Source organism: Pseudopipra pipra, chromosome 3 (assembly GCF_036250125.1).
Source record: "Pseudopipra pipra isolate bDixPip1 chromosome 3, bDixPip1.hap1, whole genome shotgun sequence".
NCBI classification, from domain to species: domain Eukaryota; kingdom Metazoa; phylum Chordata; class Aves; order Passeriformes; family Pipridae; genus Pseudopipra; species Pseudopipra pipra.
Window position 1 is genome coordinate 17,145,326 of NC_087551.1, and position 20,490 is coordinate 17,165,815.

Below are 20,490 nucleotides of genomic sequence, written 5' to 3' on the forward strand. Positions count from 1 at the left end.
CTTTACTAAAAGGAGAAAAAAAAAAGGGGGGGGGGAACCCCAACAAAATAGAGTGTGCAATGTAGCAGCAGCACCTCATCCAGAGCTGCAGTGCTGAACATGGCAGCACACTGAAATCAGCTGTTTTTAAATGGATTCTGGCACAGCGTGAGCTCCTTCTCTCTGAAAGTCTTTCCCATGCTGTGCCAAAACTGCAGCCGTGCTGGGTTGTGGGGTGCCTACGTTTTTCCTGCCACGAGGGGGACTCCAGGGCTTTCACCCTCACTGAGAAACAAGGGGCACACAGCAGGGTACTTTAAAATGGCTGGTACTTCTCCAAATAGACCTACTGCCCTCCCGTGGCTGCCAAGGAGCATCTCTGATGCAGAAACAGGGAGCCCAGGGACTGAAGGAAACAAATAACTATATATTCAATTTAAACCAAAACCCAAGTTACAAGGAATAGGAAAACAAATACAGTGTGATTGACTAGAAGTACCTACGAAGGCAAGAATGAAGCAGGGAAATTTACTGGTTTGGGAGTAACAGGGAGAAGTCCAACTACTTTTGCAGGGACAGTGAGCCTCGAGCTATTCTTCACCCGAGTCCATCAGAGAGTGCCATTTGACCATCAGAGAGATGGTCCATCTAACTTCATCCGACTGCCTCACAGAGAATACTCCACTAGCAACAGTGCAAAGAAGGTATCAGAGAGCAGACCACTGCTCCTTTTTCTGACTGTAGTATACAGGTGCTATGACCTTGCTGTATCTACTAATCCTTATTGGTACAGCTTCAGCAGAGTTTTTTCTGAAACACCTCGTACTGCAAATGTGTCCTTTTCTCTCTGTGAACCAAGAGGAGACAACATTTCTACCACAGATTAGCTTCTGAGGGCCTTCTCTTAAGAGCCTGAAGTTAGGTTTTATGAATGAGACCTTGAGTATCCAATGAGAACTGCATGGTTCTGCATGGAGTGTCTTGTTTCTTACACTTTCTTTATGGCTGTGCTGCTTCTTGTGCACCCTCTGTGGGCAGAGCACATCTCCAGTCTTTGATGCACTGCGGACACTTCAAACACAATAATCCTGGGACAATCAAAACCAAAAGCAATAGTGAAGTTGTTTTTGGAGGCAAGAGAAAACACAGCAATAAGCACAAGCAGCAAGTCCGTGCTCAGAGGGTGACAAGGCCAAAGTGGTTCAATTGCACACGCTTCTAACAAAGGCACTAAATGCTGCAAGGAGGCCATGTACCTCCCAGCAATGAAAAATTACATTGGGGATTTGCAATTAGGCACCATTTCTGTTCATGGACTTGGCTTCATCTTAAAGACTGGTGTATGCTTAAGCTATATTTGAGATTAGATGCAATGAAACACTCATTTTAGACTGGAGAGGAGGAGGGAATGTGACCAGGATCATGTAGGAAAATGCCAACACATGGCCCTTCCTATAGGACTTCAGGCTGTTGAGTGACACCAGCATCAAGAAGGACATTGCCCCAGCCTACCTGTGCTTTTTCAGGGATGTGCATCAGTGGGAGTATTGGGATTTCTTCAGGGTGACAGAGACTGCAGTTCAGCAGAGCATGCAGCAAGTAGAAATTGGTGAGTGAACACAACAGATAGACAAATGTTTTGCTCCTTCAAGTTGCCAGGTCACTGAGTCAGTATCTCATGTAGCAGCCAACTACTAAGTAGAGTAAATCCTGCCCTCTCCATTTTCACAGCTTAGGCCATGCTGTACAACATTAACATCACCAACAAAACTTTGCTTTGGGCACATGTGAAAATGTCCACAGAGAAGAGACATCACTCAATGTCATTTTAAAATTTGCATGTATTTGTGTATATACACACACAAACACACACATATATATATATTTGTAGTAAATACATATGAACTTCTACACAATTATAACCACTCCAGTATATACATGCTGTCACTCACCAGGACAATACATTCTGTTGCACTGACAGAATCTCTTGCTTGGTTACCTTTTGAATTGCTCAGTGAAAGGCCAATCTTTGGCAAGTAGATATCTGCAGAAAACCACCACCTCCAGCAGTGATCCTTCAGTATTTGAAGGTTCCCCTCCCAATTTCCTTCAAGTATCAGCTCTGCTTTCATAGAAACAAATTGTTTCTAACAATATGCTACAACCCTGATAAGCCAAGCAGGATATTTCTTCCAGCACATACAAATATTTCACATCCTCTCCACGCCACGCAATGCAAAAAGTGAAATCATGTTTGCCAGTGATTGTAATCCAATTTGGCCCCATAACTTAGTTAAAAAGAACAAACACAAACAAACGAATAGAAAAAACAACTCTCACATAAACCTTAAAAATCAGCAGACAGAACTCTACTGATTTACGTTTCCAAAGGAAATACCTTTTAGTAATAGTTAACTCTGTCTGCAGCTGCTAAGTCCAAACTTTGCAAATGTAGGAAATGAGGACAGAAAACTAACAGAGAGGAAGAATTACTTATTGTCCAGGCTGAGACACACACACACAACTCATAAAAACCCTTACATCCTTCTTAAAAATCAGTTTGAATCACCTGCATGATGTCCTTGTTAAATATCAAAGTAGATTAGCTGGAACAAGTTTATTAGAAAAAGGTACTACATTAAAAATGTGTAATTCAAAGCCTTATCTAAAAAGTTTTTCAGAGATGAAGTTCTCCATCTCTCACTGACGTTGCATTATTCACAAAATCTTGTGTTACATGTTCTGACATTGATCAGCTGTCAAAGGAAAAAAAAGCTTGTTTGCATAACAAACACTCAAGTAAAAAGGAAAGGAGAAAATCACAGAACTTGGCTATTACTGAAAAACTGACTCTCAGAGTAGAAATAAAGTCATTTTCAAAAGGTGGAGAAAACATAAAGGTTAAGTCAGACCTATATATTTTTTACTGGCACCAAGCACCAATTTTTTTAATGAACTCACTTGAGTGTGTGTAACTATTCCTAGAAGTAATGTAACAGCAGATTAAAGTTTGCACCCCAATATTTTGATACAAACTATGACAGGATATTTCCAAAAGAGTCCCTTTGACAGTAAATAGCTATTTTAAAACTTGTAATGAAAAAAAAAGTCTTTAAACTGTACAAAAACCTAGGCAAACCAAGCCTCAATCAGTGTAAGAGAGGGACCTCTTCATAAAGGGAAGGTAATTCCTCTTTTGGAGTAGTTACAACAATGCACAGAAATGAGACCAGAAACACACACAATGAGTTACAGGTCTGATTTACTGGAGTTGTTCAGTCATTTCCACCTTAGGGTAATTTGAGGATTCCAGTATGGACCCAGAAAAATATTTAAAAAAAAATAAAACCTTGGGAGGAGAGAGCAGAAAAGTATCTGTTTTCCCACGCTGAGGATCCGATGTGCTGGAATGGGCAGCCCCGCCTCCATTAGCTGTTGGCTGCAGTGAGGGATGCATCCCACCACTGACACCCTGTCTAGATCCATCATGGCTTGCTAGGTCTAAGGTCAGAATAAATAGGCATTTGGGGCAATTTCAACAGACGTCGTGTGCACAGCAGCCAACTTACGAAGTTCAGCCTCACTGCTCTAGTGCTCACACGCTGCTCTGTTCTGTGCACGTTGCCTGCTCTGCTTTTCTAATTACTTGAAGCTCGTGTTTGCACAACACCTCAAATGTATGAAAACTCAGAAATTCCATAGCACAGTTAAAGTTGTCTGCAATTCCGGGGCTAAAACACCTTAGCTTCTGGAAGATCAGACCAGATCAGACCCCTCCCCTCTCTAGTGTCCCATTCTACATACAGGTTTCTGTGCTCACAACAGCCACTGTGCACATCAAATAACATAAAAGTAACACTCTGACATCAGCAAGGAGCCAGGCTTTTCACCAAGAATCCTGTGAAAAATCTCAGTTTAACCGATAACTATTAGATTTTTAGTACACAGCATGTCACAGAATTAGTGTTTTCCTTACAAATATATGGCATTACGTGTAAAAACTTTATGACCTATTCCAAACAGTGTACCATACTTCACAGCAAAGCTTGAAAAAGAATCCTCTAACTCCCACTTCTTCTAAATATACAGCTGGTGGGAGGCCAGGGTGTCCATGAATGGTCGCACAAGGTTGTCTGTCGAGAAGTAAAAGATCAAGCCAAAGGTGATGGAGATGGGAAGAGCAGGCAGTGCCTTCTTAAAAACAGCCAGTAATAAAAGTGTTAAGCATAAACCCTGTAAGAGAAAAGAAAATAAAAAACACGAGGACATACAGTAAGATGACCAGAAACGTATCTGCCACCAACAACCCAATATACAGATAATCAGCTACAGATAATCAGCACTGGAGCCTGCCTGGGCTACCAGTGGTATGATGTATATTTGCCCACAGCTTCATCTTTTACACAGGTTGGCCAGGTTTTTCCTCAGCAATCTTGAGCACATCTCTCTGCTGAGACAGTGGTATAAACAGCCAATGCTGACATACAGCTGACCCCAAGAGGTTAACTTATTTACAGATTATTTTGCTTTTTGTTCTGTGCCATTATGTATGAAGTACTGACTCAGCAGACAAAAGCACTTAAATCCTGCTAAACTGCAGACAGAAGCTTCACTGAAGGACTCTAATACACAGCAGGATGTGCTTATAACATCTTCCCAGTTTACAAGGTCTCTTGGGGTAAAAAAAGTAAGGAAAACAAAATAAACCAACCCAACCCAAATATCCACTGCTGTTCTTTTGACTGGATTGCTTACTACGATAGGTGAATTCTGGTTTAATCTGGATAGGAAACCAAGCTCTGTTTTCTGGAGCATGTGTGGAAGCTGTTGTACATTTTGGGTAGACAGTAAGGCTTAGTGCATTTAGATATCAATTCCTTCTCTCACCAAAGCCCTTTTTAATTCCTCCACGATGACAAACCTTCAAAGACACTAGGCTCCAAAAATACCCACTAGCTAAAGATCAGCAGATAGGATTTTCTAATCATTTTTTATAACTGTTTATAGGCTACAAGTTTGTTTACAATCCACCTGAGCCTGTGGCTCTGTTCTTATACTCTTAGGGAACATATCTGGCCTACATCTGCCCCTTAGTTCATATCTACCTTTAAAGATGTGCTTACTGCTGGGGTACTGGAGGGATATTTTTGGGGAACCAGAAAGCCACACAGCAGCAAGATTATGAAACTGCAAAAGGAGACAGAACGAATTTTAACAGTGCTGTAAAAGACACACACTGGGGCATTTGGCCTCATGGACAGACAAGCAAGAACATTTCCCCAGTGCTGGACCCCAGGATATGGAGGTAGGTGATCCTATAGGTTTCTCTGACCTATGGGGTAGGAAAGCTACACTCAACACACTTTATTTAAGGTACCTCATTTCTAGCTCTCTTGCTCTTTGATCCACAGTCTTCACAAGTGAAAGTCACTTTCACTATCCTTAGGATCTTACTGGGGAAACAGCAGCCCAAGAAAGACACGATAATTGATTTTCTTTTACATTCTAAAAATCCTGCCTTTCTCGTTGTTAGTTTCCATGAGGATGCTGATTAAACAGCAAGTGCATAGTAATCATTTTCTACCTAGGTGAAAGCTTGACAGTGTGTGGTCATTAGACCTGGCAGGACCTGCTCCTTTAGCAGTTACAGTATGTTTGTCCTCTGCTTTTACTGATAATTTCCATGGATTTAAGTCTCCTTCCTTTCCATTTTTTCCAGCCCAAATACTAGAATAAAGTAGGTCTTCATCCTCTTACTAGCAGCTCCCTTTAGCACAAGGGAGTTAACCTTTTCAACTACATTTGCTAATCAATGTAGTGTTTGTAATATTGACTCTTATGGCTGATAAAAGTCCCCAGTTGTTTAATGCTGAAACAAACACACCAACAGTTCAGCTGCAACTGTTTTTCCTGGGGCTGTTTCACCCCCTTGGCTCTGCTCTGATGAGTCTGTATCGTTCAGGTTCAGTGGCTGTTTGAAGCCTGTCTTTATACACAGAACACTGGGTGGTTTCTCCTAAATATCTAGCATGTTACCTGCAGTGATTTAGCAGTGCTCAGCTGCTGGTACTTCTGGCAACACTGCTGTGCTAAACAGGGTGTAACAGAGCTTTTAAAAGCCTGCTCACTTACTATGAGAATGGCTACAAAGCAGGCGAGCGTAGTATTCCAGTCTCCACTAGCTGTGGCAGCTGCTTTCCCAACAAGCACACTGTAAAATATGAAGTCTCCAAGGCCCAGCTTCACGCCCCCTGAAAGAAGTGGAAAAAGAAAACAAGTATTAATTTTGAGCCTCCTGTTTTGCTTCCTCTGGAACAAATTCTTGTCCCCTGGAAAGCAGGTGAAGGTTCCTAGTCCTGGCTACCAGCCTGGACCCACACATTTCCAAGGAGGCTGAGATTTCCAGCCCTGCCTCCTGCTGTTTTTCCTCAGCCTCATTCTCTGAGGTGCTTCCCTGGGCTGCGTTATAATGTACTGCCTGAGGAAGCACAAGGACAGAGAGGGACAGGAGGCAAGGGGAAGAAGGAACTGTTCAAATTGTACACATAGGCAAGAGACGTCACTGGAACTACAATCCCAGAACAGATTCTGCAGCAGCAAGAAGTAATACACAGTCAGACTCAAGATCTTTGTTGTTCAAACAAGTCACAACTCTTCAAATTAACTGTCATTAGTCCAAACTGGGTAAGAGAGCACTAACCACAAAGAGTATAAATGTCAGGCTCTGACTAGACTGAAAAAAAGGTATAAAGCTTCCCTTACTTTCCTCCTCCTCGAGCTCCTCTAAAGAAGTGACGGGGCGGGTTGGAACAGGACTCCTCGTCTCTGACATCTGAGAGTCTGCATGTGAAGGGCTCCTGTGGTGTTCTCTCCCATCCTCAGCTTGGTTCCACAAAAATAGGCCAAGAAGAGCATACCAACAAGAAGAAACACATTTATAACTTGTTTTAGTGGATGAAATCCACACTTCTGTGAAGCTGCCCTGGAATGGGTAAGCCCTTTGTTTCTTGGAGGTGTGATCATCACAACCAGTTCAAGCAGAGACATTAAGTGGCTTTGAGGAAAACAGGTTATTATTTGTAACAGTTGGAAGGGTACGTGTTCACAGCTTCTTTGGCGGCCACCCAGAAGTTCAATGGGTTACCAAGCGAGCACGTACACAGACCTAAGCATTGCCCTGCACAGGCTACAATGACAAGTAAAGCCAAGTAAAGTTAATATGCATTCCCACATTGTCATACCTTTGGGGTGGAGGTGCTCAGGTATTCCCTAACTGGCAATATGACAAAAATGGATGACTAAGAGGACTGCCATTTATGAGAAAAGTCCTGCCCTGATCACATTGACATTGGAGCTGCGTGTTCACATATACAAAGCAGACACATTTCATTGTTCACAGATTTAATCCCCCCCCCTTTAAAACACATCTGACAGAGCCCTTGATAGTGCTTTTGGAAGCAACCAGGCTGTGATCCATGATTCTATCTGACAGTTCTTATTTTTCAGAAGCTCATACAAACTCTCCAGTCCACATCAGTCTGACAGGATGCTGCTCCTACCACAGAGGTTTTCTGTACACCTCAGCAAGTAGTTTGCACCTGCTCTGGGCCCAGTTTCAAAGCAGGATTGTGGCCCTGTCATTGCTTAGTTTGTTGGCTGCTTTATCCTGAAATAAGTGGCATGTTCAGTTATCAAACCTTTGCATACATTTATTGCTTTGACATTAAAAGGTACTGTCTTCTCTGAAGTTCTGCAGTTAACAACACTGAAAAAAATGCATCTGTGAGGATTCAGGGCCTTACTTTTGCTTGCAGTCTCAAACACAGACACTATTTCCATGGGGCAGTGCCCTATATAGAAGAGGGACATGCAAACAAACCTGTATCCCATGTCTGCTGACTTGATCCTCTTGCTGCTGTGTCTGGCTTTGCCATTCCAACTGTCCACATCATAGCAGCTAGAAGAAAGAGAGAAAGTAATCGGCTGCATAAATCATTGGTCACTATAGCCCAGAGGAAATAAGTATTTAGCTGTCCCTAAAAATACCAATCTTTGTCCTTGTAAATGCTTTTAAAACACTCACTCTTAGCTGGTTTCCTCAGGCACTGAGAAGGCAAGGTGGGAGAAAAAGAAGGAAATGCATCCATTCAGTTTTTAAGAAGGTCCCAGAGCACAAATAGCTAAGAGTCAGTATAGTCTACTCTGTGGGCTAAGGAAAGCAAAATTCCAGAACTAGGGTCTTCATCTCCTTTGTTTTCTTCCGGGTTTCTGGCTTTTCTCTTCAGAGGACAGATTTTCCCGGGAAATGATGGTAGTACAAAAGGTAACCAGAGGTTAACTTAACAGCTTACGCATGTTCTGCTAGAGGTACAGCACACAAGTGAGGGATATGCAGGAGTTGTCACAGTGCTAGTTTTCTCTCTGCCTGTTTGTTTTGTTTCCATCCTGTCAAATATTGCCTATTTCTGTTTTGGTTCCAATAACAACTGAAGGACGCTTGGGAGTTTATTCTTGAGATGGATCCCTAAATTAAAAAGGAATACAAACCATTCCGAAATCAGTGGAAGGAAACTCAAATTATCTGTTTATTTAAGTGTGCATCAGTCTTCCTGTTTTTTTAAAAGCTAAACTAAACAAATCAAGCCAAGGCAAACACAGTGCCTGCTTTTCTGCTACAAGCTCAGCCAAGCTGATGCTTTTGCATCTAGAGGGAGCCACAGAATGTGGTCTTGCAAGGGAGACACTGATGTTCTGCACAAGAACTTCTCATTCAGTTTTTATGATTTGCTGAACTGCATTCTCCTTTAGAGAAACTCTTTGTTTGTTCACTAAAGCATGTGAGAGACTTCATCTTGAGGTCAGTATAACAATCTCCAGTAAAAGGGAGGGCAGCTGAAGCCAACTGAGGCTCTCCTTGGAACACATAAAAGCATTTATATAACATTAAATGCTTGGAAAAAAAAAATCAATCAGGTTGTAGACATCCTCAACTTAGCACCAAACACGGAAATACTCATTCATCTTAGAAGTGATGTAATGAAAAGTCACTGAGGTCCATGTCCAATGAGCATTGAGTCTCCTGCATTGACTACCTTAACCTTAAGCACATGTATACCTTTGTGGATGAGGACACCAGACACCGTGGTAGTTAAACAGCCCAAGAAAACCAGGGAAGAGATGAGTGATTTTGTCTGCAAAGCAATACCTGAACAGAGCCCTTTGCAAAGCAGCCACATAACTAACAATGAAGCAAAGACATTCTAAGCACTACCATCTGTACAGGACACAGGGCAAGAGGGGAATGCAGGAAGAATGGAGCCTCATCACATGTTTAAAGTGAGTCTGTAAAGCTTACCCACAAGGCATAAGTTACTGAGTTAGCATCACCTAACCACAGAACCTTACAAACACAACTGTCCACCTTACACACGTTTTTGTATGCAGAAAAAAGGGGCATGTTCTGCACTGTATTCATTAAAGGGTAAATCTTCTGAACATTTCAGTTCCACAAGGCAAATGTGGGCCTCCTTTGGCTAATTAGACTTGGCACCATTGTAACTGATAAACAAGGCCTTCTAAAATGGTCTGTTCCAAAATATAAATGTGTACCAATCTTAGGGCAAGGAAGCCACTAAAATAGTGCTCTTTGGTTTGACACAGAAATAGTTTATTTAATAGAGTTTAATCTGGCTAAAAACATTAACATTCTAATCTTACTCACAGGAATATATTAATGCAGGGAAAATTGGCTCATTTCTCTCCTGTGCAGTTTCTACCAGCATTCTCAGTGGCCCCTTGGGACAGAGAACAGCCATCAGATCTGCAAAAAGAAAAGGGCCAGTCAATCTTATCCTGAACTATCAATGATATTTTACATTCTTTATCTTTAAAAAGGCATTCTCCTCTCAAAATAACATATATCAATATTAACTGGATGATTTCCTGAATGGCAGTTTCCACCACTTTGCATAACTCTAGCTGTTCTATTCCCTGAAAATGTTGTTCACTTAAAATACCATCTCCAAGCCTTAACGTAATAAGAGTTTTCATTGTGCTAATCCTATAAAAAGCCTCTTGAGAATATCACATTATTTCTTTGAAAGCAGATGACAGCATTTCATTGAGGTGTTAAATTTAATTAGAGGAGGAGGAGTGGGGGTACTTTGTTCACATTCCACAATCCATGACTACATACACAGGCTCTGTGTATCACATGAATGAAGGCCTTTGGTCCAGTACCTCTTTGCCTACTCTCTCTCCTCCATCAGAGCTCTGCCCCAATTTGAATGTTACTTCCTGGATCCCTCTTGTTCTGCAGGTTCTCTTGAAACTTATACCTCATACCAAAATCTATGATCCCTCAATAACAGTAAATAAAACCTGCAACACTATCAGGTTGCTACTGATAAAAATCCAACCACCCCTACCATGCAGTTAGGTGTGGTTCAGTACTTCCCTGACTTGGTGATCCACTTTGAAAGACCTGGTAGGAGTACACTACCTACACAGCCAAGTTAGCAAGAGACAAACTAGGGAGTCTACTTAATTGCCCATTTACCTCTTTCTAAAGCTGGTAGCACCATAAAGCTGTTTTTCAATGACATACACAGTCCTGAGATTGCTTCAGAGTGACCTTTCCAGGAGCCACACCTTGAGAGTCACAACCCAGACTTACCATAGATGGAGATTGCACCTAGAATCACCCATGCTGACCACTCAGGTAGATATTTAATGAAAACCAATGCCATTAGAGCACTGATCATAATGAGATATGCTTGCTGGAGCTGCAAGGGACCTTTCCAGTGGATGCAAATCATTCCAACAGCTCCAAAATTCCAGATGACTAAGAACAGAGTGGGGTAATCCATGGCCACATTGTAGGTCTTCAATACTTCACTGAAACACAACAAGAAAATTTAGCTAAGCAATAAAAGCAACTGACATGTAAAGCATCCTACTAGCTGCAGTTAAACAAACAAGCCTCCAACTACACCAGGAGGAAGCAGAATAAAAGCAACTCTCAGTCATGAAAGGGGAACCTGCCCTTTGGCCAGTTGCTGCTCTGAGTTCTCTGTTCCTCCTGCATGTGATGGACACCTTGTGTGTGCAGACAAGCACCACACTGCCCTAGTCCCAAGTTCAACAGCGATTCCAAGGATTTGAGCAGGCAGGATTTCAAGTTTTGACTGAACACTGGCCTGCAGCTACATGACTCTACACCAAAGAAGTCACATAAGTGTCATCCCACCAAATGCATGATGCTCAGAGTTAAAGACGAAAAGACTTAACAAGTGCCACCCACAAGTTAAAAGTCTGAGCTGGGAGCCAAGGGAATGAGCTTGAAACAATGTAGTCTAAGAAAAAGGCAAGACAAATCAGAGAAGCAACTCAGCACATGAAGTTCATCTCCATTTGCTTCTCACTGTGTAATTCAGGGCCTCTGTACCACAGTGTTCAGCCTGTTCATTTCATGCTCACAGTATCACTTCCCAGTGATTTTTTTACAGCAGGCACTGTAAAATCAGGCACTGCCTAATAAAGACCTCATTTTCCATTTTTTAAAAAAGAAAGCTATCTGATTCCAACAATCCTAAAACCTCCATTTGGAGAAGGGGAGACATTTCTTTCCTTGTTCAAGCTGGGGACTTTCTGCAAAAAGAGGAGCCCTGAACTGAGAGGTTACCTGCACCATTCCCACTTACCCAAGATATATGTAGGTAAAGAGGAAGAGCAGCATCAAAGAGGACAGGATCAGCCAGCCATGGATGAACTGTCAAGGGCAAGAAGAGACAGTGATTGTAGGGGCTGTTACCCCTGCACAGGTCACAGTACTGCACCCTGACAGTCTCCTTCTGCACTCCTCCTCCCGTGTCCCCATAGTCAGTCAGGGAGGAGGGACAGCCAGTTCCTCCCAGTTCTCCCAAACTCTTTCACTTCATATTCTGTGTCTTAGTGGTTTTGCTGGTTTGGGTTTTTTTAAGTCTCTTTCCTATGCATTTCCATGGATATCCATACTTGCTCCTAGCTTAGGTGAGCACATTCTCTCTGCTTGATGGGGAGGATGATGGATTTACCCAAGGCTGTAAAATAAATTCATCTTTGGGACAAGTTTACAAAGCAGGAATGGCCAGAGCTCAAATGCTGGGCTGGTACCACCTATTCCCTGGGCACCACAGAACCTGAATGTGCCTTTCCCTCCAAGCCTAGTGCTCTTCCACTGGAGCTGCTACAGGCAGGAATAATATCAGTTCCCACAAAGGCTGTCTGAAATGTCTAAGAGAAGGCATTCACAGTAAATGGTACAACTTAGTCCATAAGTACAAACGGCAAAACCTTTGGATCAGATGGAGAAAACCAGACCAAGTAACACAAAGCAGAAGGCCTCGTTTTTAAGAGCCTGTCACTAGTGACTAAATAACAGCAGCACACATGCAGGGGCACAGCTCTACCACCCCTGACAAAGGCTTCAGTTTGATACCTGCTATGACTAAGATGTGGATTAGCCAGTGCAGTGCCCATATTTCTCACTGACACGCAAGGCTCACTTGAACTCAAGCTCAGGAACAGGTGGAAAAGGCTCTGTCACGAACGCTTTACCTTGTAGCAGCGATATTTATAGAGCAGAACTAGGAACACAGTCATTACAATGATGACACTGATCATTATGATAGTGTTCAACACCGAGTTCAAGAGGCGCTGGCCCACAGACGGGGTATCCTCACTGAAAGGGGTGTAGATCCTGCAGGAGAAAGCAAAAGCCACGTGAAGTATACATATTCTCTTCTAACTAACCACCCCAGATAAAACCAGACCTCTCTGAGTGTGGGAAAGAAAGGGAGGTAGGACTATCAAGGACAGCAAAAACGAGATGTAGCCTCTGAAGGGGCTGGGCTCAAGTTTAATTATCAACTAAAGATTAGCGGTCTCTATCAAAACCACATTCCTACAGAGAAGCTGTAGCTGGCAGAGCTCAAAACAAAAAGGCCTAGAGTATAAATGATTTTAGTTTAGTAACTGCTCTCCAGGCCATGAATTTTTATTGCATGCTCTGGATCCTCTCCATGATAATTAGGAGGATATATCCCAGGTGCTGTTCTGAAAGGGGGGACACCTTTTCTTTCCACACTTGGTAGGAGAGTCTTGGACTCTTTTACCCCATCTCGTCACCCTGCACCCCTTCCTGCCACCCTGTTTTGTTTCCTTTGCTTCAGTTCAAGGGACTACAGTCCCTGTTTCTCCACTCAACGTGTGAAGCACAGTTAGAGCCCCAGGAGACAGGCCCTAGGAGTCAGACACAGTCAGCAAGAGCTGGATGGAGTTATGTATCCACACCATGAGTCTTCAGGAACCAGAAATATCACCAGGAAATGAGACACTCATCCAAATGAACATGCTATTCCCTGATTGCTGCCAGCTAGTGAGTGAACAGCCTAGGAGTTCAGCCTGGGCCTTCCATGCTGCAGAATGAAGCAGCTCCATTATCACGCTGCTCACAGGCCTCGCTCAGGGCACCCTAACGACAGCGCTAACGAGTTGCTGTTAATGCAGGTATGGGAAAAACTTACACAGGTGAAGGTAGCATTCTTTAGTAAGCTCTCTGCATGTTTATAGAGCCACCTTCACCTGTGTAAAGGTTCTCCCAGCCTGCCAAGGGAGCGCTACGTGTGCACAGACGCGTGTGCACGGAGGTGTGTGTGAAGCCGGGGGTCCCCGTTACTCAGAGGCTGTTTGCAGACCCCACTTACAGCTGCCCGTTTTTCTCCGTATAGAAGCGCACTGACTTTATGGTGGCGACGACAACAATCATACAAAGGGTGACAGGCACAAAGAGCATGATTACATGCTTTGCTCCATATTTCAGAGTCAGTTCCTCCTCTTCATTTTCCGGGGCGCTTTCTCTCACTGGAACACCCGAGCCAGGCATTTCTCCACCCGCAATATTGTTTGGGCTACGGCTGCTACCTGCTCGCCTCTTCTGAAAAGAAATATTAGCAAACATATAAGATGCTTATTTTCTTTGTGTTCAAAGCTTTATTCCGTCATATCTTATGAGGCTGCTGTAGGCCACCACAGTATACCAACTGGGTTCTAATAGAACCTAGTACCAACTAGTTATAAAATACCAACTGAACAATACAATAGAAATTCCATTGCAAACAGGTTGCAGTGGAGTTTTTAAACCAAAACCATGAATATCTAAGGGCCTCTTCAAGTGCAAACATATAGAGGGGCACATGCATACAAAGGGTAAGATGTCCAGAGCTGAGATAGAAGAAATGTCATCTGAGGTGGCATAAGCTTGACAATTTCCTCCCCCTGCCAGCAATGCTGCGCTTGCTTTACCCTGCTGCTTTGCTGGCAGCTGGACTAGATTCTGTTCATTAGCTGCATCAGACCAGAGCAGAAAAAGGGTGTCTGGCAAAACAAGAAGGCTAAAAAGGATATCCTGCAAGAGTCATATGTGCATCAGGTCCTGATTAAAAGCCTGTATCTTTACCAAAAGGAAGGAAAAGGGAGGAGTATATATGGAGATAAAAATGGGGAAAAAGTCATAGTGGAGGAAATGGGAACAGGCAATGCTGCTGCTGGCTGAGAGTGACACCAGGGAAACAACACTGGCCAAACACAATCCTAGAAGCCAGTCTGCCAGGAGGGATGGAGGTGTAGCAGGACTACATCTGTCATCACACCCCATGTCCTCACTCCCCAGGATGGATGCACACCTACCCTGTGTGCCTGCACTTCCCCTGCTTCCGAGGCTTGCAGGCCATCCTGGTAGGAGGGTACTGGAGGGCTCTCTGCAGACATCAGGGATGTTCTCTCATTGCAGGGCTCCTCCTCACTGTCTGAATTGTTCATGAATGTGATCATCGCCGCTTTCCTATGGAGCACTCAGGAGGGGCACAGCCAAGCACTATTCAAGGCTGAAGGGACAAGCAGAGCAGAGAAAACAGTGAACATCACAGTGCAAACAACGGAAGTCTGAAAAGGAGGCACAATTTCAGCAGGGAGGCTACAGCACCCCACGTAACTCCATCTTCTCCTAACAGCTGATTTAGTCTCTCAGCACCCCAGGCATGACAATCCGTTCCATTAGTCACTGTGACTTCTGCAGTCAGGGAGATCAGCAAAATGCAGCACTGAAGAAACCTAGTACTTTTTCTTTGCCACAGCTTTTGCAGTTGCTATCTCTATTTTCCCTCTCCTACCAGTACACCTTGCCTTCCACACAGGAGGTTTCTCAGGGCTCAGTGTTTATTTTGCACAGGCCAAACAAAGCTTTGCTCAAATGCTGGCTGCCTGATAGAAAGCTAAGAGAGCTCAGCTCTTACACAACACTCTGCAAGCATTGGCAAGTAGCAGAACTTTCTTAGGAACCTGGAGCCTCAGCTTTACATAAGCCACTAATCAGGAGTTACGTGCTGTCTTCCCTGTTATGACTGTTTATTAACCAGATGAATGTTATAAGCAGTTCTTCTCTTTGCCCATGGACAAGGAGAGGCTTGTGTAGTAAGGAAAAGACCTGTTTCCTTAGGAGAGCCACTTTTGGGTTTTTTGTCTTGTGATTAAAAGGAAAATTATTTGGATGGGCAAAAACTTGGAGTATAAAAGTGGGGAATAGAAATGTTTGGCCTCTTTTCACCTATGGCTGTGCAGAAAAGCAGGCAAAGCAGTGACACAGTGCAGAAAAGAAAGAACCACTCTCCTTTCTAAACACCAGAGGGAGAAGGTACACTGCCCTGGATACTGCAGAACAACCTTAAAGTCAGGGTTTCAGGAAGCTTTAGAGACAAATGATAGGAAAATTCTTTCTAGCATTTATTAAGTCAGCTTAACAAAACAACTGAAGTAATTAAGTCACCTTCTGATTCTCAGCCACCCATCCATAAGCAAAACCATACCTCTAATGCATTCTAAGCTGTAACATCTGCAAGAAAACACCTCCCCTCTACAGTACTTTACCCAAGCTCATGTGTCTCAGGAAATAGATCCAACTCAGAAGAGGAAGCTGAAGAAGCCACGTGATTTGGACGCAGTCACTTAAATCTGAATCATGCATTCATAGTCCAATCACCACACTCTGCTGTCTACCAGCCAGCTTGAGAGGTCAGCATGGGTACTCTGAAGATCTGTGAGATATTCTTGCTTCTCACTAAAGAAACTGAAATTTGCTTTCAAGGAAGGAAAGAGGGAGGAGTGGAAGATCCCCCTTTCTTTCACAGCCTCCTCAACACATCTGGCACCTTCAGGAAATTTTAGAACATCAACTCAATCTACCCAAGTGAAACATTTTGCAGACATCTGCTGCTGCCCTGCCTTCTCTTGCTTTTCCATATAATTTTGTTCCTCTTTTGATGATAAAAGTGGTAAAGTTATGGGAAATAAATGCAGGGCTAGCCCTCACAAGGGCCCTGTCAGCTTCATAGCAATCCTGTGTTCTTACTGAGTGAGCTGCTTAACACTTGCATTTGTGGGCTTATTTCTCACAGAGACCAAAATCTCCACTCTGGGTGCTTAACACACTCTTCCAGCTAAGCACGTGAGGGCTCTCAGTTTACAGCTGGGATACTAGACTCTGGTTCAGTTATCGGATTTAGGTCTTTAAAGAAGTCGGATATATAAAGTCATTCAGTCATGACATACTTCTGGATCAGGAACAGGGTAAGTTATGTGTGCCACAGGATCTGTGACCTATGGAATTTAAATAACACTAAAACCCTTCTCCCCATGTCAGAGACCAGGGAACAAATAAATGAAGACTTACTCTCTGATAGTTTGGGACCAATATTTGGGTTTTAACAACCCAATGAAAATACTAAACAACTTTTTCTCCCAGTATTTAAGAAATAATTTTTGCTACGTGAACAGAGAAATTCTGCAGAGAATTTTAAAGGGACAGCCAATTAGCCTACTTTCAACACCTTTGTTATGCCCACTGGAGGAGTTAAACCAATAGCAAAATGATGGTGCCAATTACTAACCTTCATAATTGCATGGAAAAAATAATCTCATGTTGAAATACAGCCAACTTTAAGGACGTTTTCTGCTATTCTCCCTCCACAAGGATACGGACATGTAAAGATGCAATGATACTTTTGGTCAGCAAGCAGATTCAGGCCTGAACACAGCTTTACTGTCCCTTATTTAAAAGGCTGTGGTTTCAGTGAGGGTTGACACAAACACACCGCAAAAATTTTATAGGAGCTCTTGTGGCAACCAGCTCTCAACAAATCCTCAGACTCTGTACTCACAGCTGCCTTAAACTGCCATAAATATGTGGTCCTGCCAAAGGGGTCGTGCCACCACCCTCTGCCTCTCTGGTACCAACACCAGGTGCTCATCAGCTGTTTAGCACTTTTCAAAAGATAGTAAGGCACCTGTTTTCCTTTGCTTTCACAGAGCGAGCTCCCAGCAGGACTGGCTCCCAGAGTGGCAGTGCCCACACGAGGAAAAGGGAGCATCGTGCCATCCCCCTTCCAGTAGGGTCAAGCCTTACGGTGACAAGCCTTCTGCCTGCTCCCAGACAAGCAGCCCATCCTCACCTCAGGTCTGCAACACCTATGGCAGTGTGGCTCTTAGCTAAGCAGAAGCCTTGAACATACAGTTTATGGAGGCAGGAACACTGGTCCTCCCCCTCTGACCCACCATGGACCCAGAAGGAATTTTGCCTAATGCCACTGTTTATTCATCAGACCTGCACTTTGAACTGGCACCAAGGCTGTGCTGGCTCCCAGAGAGAGCTTTGGTTTAAGCAGTCTGTCCTTCAGGGGAAGAAGGACCAGCCTGGTGACTCTCACACACGGACCCAGCACAATAGCACCCTTTGGGCTGAGCAGAGCAAAAGAAGATGAAGCTTCTGCCCTGGGGCTTGCTTGCCAAACAGAAAGGGAGCCACAGAGCACCAGGCAACAAAGAAAGGGGTGTTACAGAGCCACACTGTTTTCTGGTATCATTTCACAAGTTAAACTAAGGGAAAAGGCCTCGTGGAGATGACTTCTACCTGTCAAAACTATGCTGGATACCCCATAATGGAAAGCACAGGAACCTTCTTACCGACTCATGCACAGCAAGTACATCTGTGCATACTAGCTATGTTTTCTAGGCTAAGCTGAAAAAGGGAAAGAACAGTTCAGGAATGGAAAACATGGAGCACTGAGACAAGCACACTTCCTTTCTGGCTGAGGCAGCAGAAGGAGCTTCCGGAGTGTGGGGGGGAAATGTGAGCTGTATCTATATCCACAAAAAGCTTTAGAGCATGGTCTACCAAATACATTAAATGAAGAAGTTGAACAACACGTGCCAGCCCATCATCAAGCTGACCCAGTAGGTTGTGTCAGGCAAAGTTTTCCTCGTCGCCTCTGTAGATGGGTTCAAACCACCAGATCCCATTCAAAAGATCACACAGCATTTAAGAGCCAAAAGACTGAACTCTCAAAACTGCGCGGCAAAAATGAGAGGGGGCAAAAACTAGGTCAGTAGTAAGTGCTGCATGTAACAGAGTAGCCGAGGTGGGAATACAATTACTCCTGCTTTATAGCAGTCTTGTGAAGCCTGAAGGAAAGCAGGAGTCACCAATTCTCTCCACATGTTCTTTGTGCAAGGGACCTCTTTCCTCAACTGCAGTAAATCAGCTTTATGGATTTTGATGAAACTGGGCCAGTTCACACCAACTTTAGGATGCAGCCTCAGTTTGCCTTTTATTTTCATGATGCAAACAACCTAAATCCTTTGCTCTGCATTTCATCTGTCACAAATAATACCAGTACAATATACAGCACAGAACAGCTGCTATAGCTTTCAGAATACTTATCCACTCGAGAGCTAAAATTCCTGCTTATACAATATAAGAAAACAATATTGTTCCCTTTGATGGCAATTAGATGAAGAGAATTGTTTTTTCTTTGCTATATTTAGATCAAGAGAAAGCTTTGGGATGACACTGACAGCCTGACGTTCTCCTAAGTTTTGGCTCTAGCAATCACTGCTGTTGGTAAATATGAAGAGAAGAAAAAAAACTCTTAAGAAATCCTAAGTGGTGGGGCCAAAATTAGGAGGAAAGATTACCAGGTTCTTGCCAATAAATAAAGCCAGAACAGGCATGCTGCTAAAATGACAGGAGACTTGGAACACAGTCTCAGCGGCTTAAAGAGAACTCACTTTCAGCCTCAGATCACAAACAATAACAACACAGGAGATAGTATGGGAGGTTGTAAAGATTTGTAGCTTTCCTCCTCCACTTTAGCTGAACACTGCTTTCTTTTGTCCCACAAGAAAGACACAATATATAGCCCCAAAGGGCAATTTTGCTGGCAGAGCTGAAATCAGACCCTCCCCAAGAGAGTCAGAAGAATTATTTTGCCAGCATTGAGCCCAAGTACTCTTATCAGCCAACTCTACATCCCAGTATAAAGGCACCACAGCCCTGCAGACACACTTTCACCAGCAAAACCCCAAAGCTTGGGTCAGACTTCACATGCAGGAGCAGCTCCTCACGTTGGTCCTAATTCTGCCGGGGACATCGGAGCCAGCAGGTGCTGGAGGTGACACACTGGGGACACTCAAGGACATCTGTGTTGGGGCTGAGTTCCTGCGTCCTACCCGGCTGGCACAGAGCCTGGGTGCCCCTGCTTTCCCCCGAGGGCTGGCAGAGGACACACAGGGACACACCGGGGCTGGCTCTGCTTCCCTGCTCATCCAAGCGCATGGCCGGAGACAGGGACAACACACACCTACATTTAAAAGAAAAGAAACCACCCCGCCCCCCCACACACCCCCGCCAGGCAGAGATTTTGCAGGAGGCCAGAGGAGACCCTGCTCCCATGCAGATGCTCCTTCTCCCCAGGTGTCCCTTCTAAGGCTTAAAAAGCTGCTGCCGCTGAAGGTGTGCCGGAGGCACTTCCAAAGGAAACCCGGGATGGAAGGCGGGGACGCCACCGCCCAGGAGAAATAAATGGACATGCATTTTACGCATGTATATACAAAACCACACGTGTGAATGTATATTTTTAGATATACATATATGACATACACACCCAAATAAGAATATACGTGTGTACGTATACACACACACAGAGATAGACGCGGCGATCCCGAGACCCCGCGCGAACGACAGGCCCCGGCCCGTGCCGCCCCAGCCGTAGCCCGCAGCATCCCCCCGGGGTCGCATCCCGATCCCGATCCCGCTTCCCCGGCCGGCCCCGCTGTTTACCTGCTCCCGACCCGGCGCGCGCTCCCCGGTGCTCCCATTGGCTCCGCCGCGCCCCGGCCCCGGCGCCAGCCGGGAGGGACGGCCGCGCTCGCCCATTGGTCGACGAGGCTGTCGTTCCGCGGGTGTCCCCGCCTACGAGCCGCTCTCCTCCAATAGAAGATGAGAACGGGAGGAGGGTCGGCCAATAGGAAGGCGGCGTTCGTTGGCCGGGGAGGCGGTGTGTGAGGCGGCGGCGGGGCCGCCATAGTGGGGAGGGTGCGGGCGGGGCCCGGGCTTCGGGTCACGGGGAGTCCTAGAGTGGT

At 44.4% G+C, this 20,490-nt stretch overlaps 1 protein-coding gene across 2 annotated transcripts; it reads right to left on the reverse strand.

The window, feature by feature from the left end:
- Positions 1-1,802: 1,802 nt before the first annotated feature.
- Positions 1,803-20,274, reverse strand: PSEN2 (presenilin 2). 2 transcript variants are annotated; one of them, XM_064648059.1, is made up of 11 exons: positions 20,189-20,274; positions 14,707-14,903; positions 13,725-13,954; positions 12,577-12,718; positions 11,682-11,749; positions 10,655-10,875; positions 9,701-9,799; positions 7,859-7,936; positions 6,742-6,861; positions 6,112-6,230; positions 1,803-4,212 (listed from the first exon to the last, which is right to left on the reverse strand). In XM_064648059.1, the coding sequence occupies exons 2-11, from the start codon at positions 14,848-14,850 to the stop codon at positions 4,057-4,059; spliced, it is 1,377 nt and encodes a 458-aa protein (XP_064504129.1). In that variant the 5' UTR covers positions 14,851-14,903; positions 20,189-20,274; the 3' UTR covers positions 1,803-4,056. The 2 variants fall into 2 exon arrangements, with proteins under 2 accessions (XP_064504129.1, XP_064504130.1); XM_064648060.1 differs by lacking the exon at positions 20,189-20,274 and adding an exon at positions 19,474-19,704.
- Positions 20,275-20,490: the final 216 nt, after the last annotated feature.